We start from the raw sequence: 5,000 nt of genomic DNA on the forward strand, positions 1-5,000 counted from the left end.
CTATCTCTTTCTCCTCTAAGTTATATAGAAATGAAAGCCTGAGAGCAAAGCAAAATTTCATCTCCCTAGTGACACTGGAGGCTAATGAAGCATGTCGCATGGCTTGGCTGAATGGCAATCAAGACTTGTGCCGTACCTTGGTGCATAGGGCTTGGACACTGCTGAGAAGGGACAAGGAACAGTTCATCAGAAACCTTGCTGAGGAGGTTTAAGGTAATTTTTTGGTGAATGGCCTTTGCCCTGCCTACCAAGCCCTGAGAAAACTGAAATCTAATGTCCTCCTCACACTGTTTTCCACTCCTGGGTGGACAGATAATCTCAGATCATGTTGGGGTTCATGAACATTGGGTTGAGTATTTTGAGCAGCTGTACCAGGTAGACCCTCCAGCAGTTAGTTTGGATGCAAGTGGTATCACATTACCTGTGCCGGACCCACCCATCAGAGAGAGACCTCCTAACCTAAATGCGGTTAGGATGGTAGTTTCTAAGCTAAAGAGTGGAAAAGGTACAGGCATATGTGATACCTCTGCTGAAATGCTAAAGGCTAGGGGTGAACCTATAGCATGGGGCTTGCATGCAGTTTTGACTGCCAACTGGTAGTCTGGTTACATTCCCCCTGACCTGTTGATGGGCATGATCATCCCTCTTTGGAAGGGTAAAGGGGATTGTTGGGTTTGTAGCAACTACTGTGGCATTACACTCCTCAGTATACCAGGCAAGGATTTCACCCATATTCTTCTGAAATGGATCTATGACCACCTAAGGCACCAGCTATCAGAACAGTCTGGATTCACTCCTGGCAAGTCCACAATAGGCTAGCGTTTAGAGTACTTGTGGAATGCCATTGTGAATTTTGTGAGTTTGGTCGTGGCTTGCTTTAAGCCTACATGAACCCCTAGAAGGCCTTTGGGACTTAGGAGAATTCCGACAAGGATTATTGGCCTAATAGCAAGTCTATATACTGGTACTGAAAGCGCTCTTAAGTGTGGTGGGAGCCTGTCAAACATCTTCCCCATTAATTCAAGGGTGAGGCAAGGCTGTATGGACTAGATAATGGGTAGAGCTACGTTCCAAAGTCAGTGTGGAGCAACACTAGGCAATATCAAGATCACAGACCTAGACTTTGCTGATTTTGCTTTCCTATTTAAGTCTCTGGAATCACTGGTTATGGCTCTTGCATTTAGCAATGAAGTTAAGCCTTAGGGCTTAGCCCTCCCTTATCTAATATTCATTCTTTCAATTTCCTCCAAACCTTTAACCTGTATCTGCTGGGCCACGCCTAGAGTGCCAAGCACACTCAACGTGCTTGGCACTAAAGCATGCCAAGTGGATAGTTCCACTACATGTAGCAGACTTCCAGGGTAAATGGCAGGATGGTTGCTAGAAGCCTCTGGAGTCAGTGACACTGAGAGAATTCTGATTAAAGAATTAAAGAGTTAACACTACCCTTCTCCTTCCATATTTTATTCCCCTCGCTACCCATGATCCCACTCCAAATACTTTCCTCTTCTCCCATTTCACGTTATTCCCATCCTCATTCCTCTCCCTCTCTCTCTCCCTTACTTTAGCCCCCCCTTCCTCATATGCCTCCCTTCGCCTCCCTACCTGTGGCGATTGTGTGCTATTTCTGTCTCTGCCGAAGGTGGCTGCAGCCCCAAGGTCCACCATCTTGGAGGGCTTAGACGACTTCTTGACTGGGGCGGAGCTGCCTCTACTACCAATGCCACTGCCACCCAGGGAAGCCTTTCCACCTGTCTTGGGGCTCATCTCCTCATCACGATACTCGTTGACTGGATCCACTGCATCCTCAATCTCATCCTCACTGGAATGTTTAGGCGATTTGCAATAATATTTGTTCTATTTATTTCACTACACATACGCATGAAACTATTGATTTTGATAGCTTGGGAAAATTATGTAACAGAATATGAAGAGGAAGATAACACAAAGAGACAATAACATCAGAAAGGAAAAGGGCAGTGTACAGTGTTGGCAAATAAAATAAAAAATCTTTATACGGATAATGACAGAAAACATTCAACCATTCATGAGTTTGCTGTGGATATTTTTCTCCAGTCAATACTTTGTCATGTTGCCCTTATACTTAATAACTATCTACAATAGTTTGGACATGGATTCAACAAAGTTCCTGAAATAAGTGGGGTTTGTGTTATACCACAGTTTCTTCAGTAACTTATTTAGGTTGTTGATATTATTGGGTCTTGTTTCTGGAACCTTGTTTTTCATGTTGTTCCAAGCATTCTCCATTGGGCTAAGGTCAGGGGAATTATCAGGCCATCACAAGATATTGTTATGGTCACTGAGAAAGGCTGCAATGGTCTTGGATTTGTGGGTAGGGGCATCATCATGTATAACAATATCAAACTCACAAATATCCCAAAATACTAAAACACTGATATAATAGCTTTCCTTCACAGTTACATTCTTGAGAAGGAAATGCAGTCGTCCTCTGCCCTTATTAACACTGAATGCAGCCCACAAAATCACAGTCTCAGGGTGATTCACATTCATAACCATATATTTCGGGTCATACCGTGACGTGGTACATGAACGACGAACATCCTTGAACCTCTTTGGACCACAATAAAAGTGTCCTCATTACTAAATATTACTTTCTTCCAGTTCTTGGATGTCCATTCTCTAAATTTCTTTCAAAAGCTAAACTTTTTCTTCTTCATTGCTTCTAAGACTATTGGCTTCTTAGCAACATGGTGACTTGGTAGATCCAGGTCCCTCTGCAGGCGATGGCAAATGGTCCTGATTGCAACAATATGGAGGAGCTGAGAGTATCTATTCTTGTGTGGAGCAGCAGTTGTAGCAGGATCTGACATCATTTCACACTTCATAAGCTTATCAGTCCTTGGTGATATCTTCTTGGGTGTGCCAGATCCTGCCTTCCTTTATGGTACCATCACAGCTGACAATGATGTCGCCGTCAGTTGATAAATAGCCTCTCTCTCTTGCCACAGTAATCACTGACTCTCCTTTCTCTAGCAGAGTCAAGACATGGGTTTTATCTTGCACTTGTAGTATCTTCCAATCCATTGGATAATGTGCAATAGGAGTGAAATTATAGGGCCTCAAACTTGCCGAGTAAAAACTTGGCCAAACAGGGTAATAGAGATAACCCTCTCTCTAACACCTTAAAATGCCCGCCAAAAAACGAATTAGTGAACACGGGTGACAGGCAGGCAGAAGCTGATATGCCTTTACTAGCTACTCTTACTTTTCTAGGGCGGGAACAGCAAATTAAATATTTTCACGTATTTTCCATGTAAAGATTTTTTTTTGATGGCACTGTAAATGTTAATAATAAAAAAAAAAATGAAAAGAAAAGAAAAAGAAAAAGGAAGATAAAGCAGACAAAAAAAGGGGGGAGGGAATGCACAACACAATTTCTGGCATCAACAACAATAATTTTGAAAAGAGAGAATGAGAAAAAACAAAAAACAATATTAACCTTGCATTTGGCGAATCTTCAAAGCGGGATCCAAAATCATCCTCTTCTTTTCTTCTGCTGCTCCCCCAGCCATCCCAGTCACCTGCAAGACAAAATATGGTAAGAACATGTTGCAAAACTTTGATTCCTTGAGAGATGCATTATTACCAAAATTTTTTTGTGTATTATCTTCTCTACAGAAATAATATATGATTGGACACTCACTTTGTGATGAGCTGCGGAATCCCATGGACTCTGAAGACACACCCACATACTTGTCTTTGTTTTTCTTTGCTTTCTTACGCTCCTCTCGTAACCTGTTGTCATCCTGGATGAAGTCAATCAAATCCTTGGCTTTTACTCTGTTAAAGAAAAAATTAGGAAAATAAACAAATGGATGACATGACCATCATGCCATGAAAAAATTTGGCTTGAGGGGCAGGTGACGTGAGGGGAAAATTCAGCTCAGGGCTGGGGCTATGAGAATGACTCGCTATGAGTACACAAAGCTCTTGGTGTGTGGTCAGACTCAGTGGGTGTTTGGGAAGGGGCTTTTTGTTGTTTCCATCAATAAACGAGTGTGGAATGCACCATCCGTGAGCCATGACTAGAAGAGCGCTGGCTCCAGGGAGGACACTATGTCAATGGTCTTCATCCTATTCCTGCCTGGTGTGATTGGTGGTTCTGGTTGTATTGCAGACAATTTAAATAGAAAAAAATAAATAGATAAATAAATTAATAAATTAATTAATAAATAAAAAATTAATAAATAATAATAAAAATGACAAAACAAAATGTTATTTTTTATTATCATTATTGCACTGACTTATGGACTACCTATAGATATATGGAGTCAAGCCACACACCTTTAAGAGTAGCTGCTCAAGTAAGCCTTCTGGGTTAGATGCAGGCAGTAAAGCATCTGGGTCAAAGGGCTCAATAAAAATAAACCAAACAATCACTATGACAAACTGCGTGGGAAACGGGGAAATAATCCTAATAATTTCAAGTGATGGGCTTATAACTTTGGCAAAGCCAATGACAGTTACCTTGAGCAGATGTTAAAAGGACACAGTTGGCAAAAATATTTCAAAGAAGCTATGGCCAGGATCCCCTTTTCATCCTTATTCATGCCTAGTTAAACCCTAGCGTATATACTGCAAAACCTGGCCTAAAATTTACTACTACTTCAACAACAACAACAACAACAACAACAACAACAACAATAACTACAACTACAACAAACAATTTTGCTACTATCATTACTGCTGCACACCAGAAGCACATAAAGGTCCAGGGCCAAAACAACACAAAACCACAGTGCTTTCCTTCCCTTACCTGATGTTCATGCCCTGATCCTTTCCAAGCTCATCTATAAATTTGTAGTTCTCAAGTGTCCTGAGGTCATAGATGTGCTCCCTGGCAGAAGTGACAACACGTTCAGAGCCATTGCGCACGAGGTAGTTGAGCAGCAAGAGCGACTTGTAGGTGCGGCGCCAGGCAGCGCGGTTGTCCTGCAACATGCGCTTCCACAGCATCC

The 5,000-nt window shown here is 41.9% G+C and overlaps 1 protein-coding gene across 2 annotated transcripts in view; it reads right to left on the bottom strand.

Moving 5' to 3' along the window:
- LOC125025658 (telomere length regulation protein TEL2 homolog) overlaps positions 1 to 5,000 on the bottom strand; it is a 37,191-nt gene that overhangs the window by 15,285 nt on the left and 16,906 nt on the right. For both annotated transcript variants that reach the window (XM_047613770.1, XM_047613769.1), the window contains exons 3-6: positions 4,799 to 5,000; positions 3,686 to 3,822; positions 3,482 to 3,563; positions 1,606 to 1,822 (exon numbers count right to left, since the gene is read on the bottom strand). The exon at positions 4,799 to 5,000 is cut by the window's right edge and continues 63 nt beyond it. In XM_047613770.1, the coding sequence (XP_047469726.1) occupies positions 1,606 to 1,822; positions 3,482 to 3,563; positions 3,686 to 3,822; positions 4,799 to 5,000 (638 nt within the window). The remainder of the gene's footprint in view (positions 1 to 1,605; positions 1,823 to 3,481; positions 3,564 to 3,685; positions 3,823 to 4,798) is intronic.

This window comes from Penaeus chinensis, chromosome 5 (assembly GCF_019202785.1).
Source record: "Penaeus chinensis breed Huanghai No. 1 chromosome 5, ASM1920278v2, whole genome shotgun sequence".
Taxonomy (NCBI): Eukaryota; Metazoa; Arthropoda; class Malacostraca; order Decapoda; family Penaeidae; genus Penaeus; species Penaeus chinensis.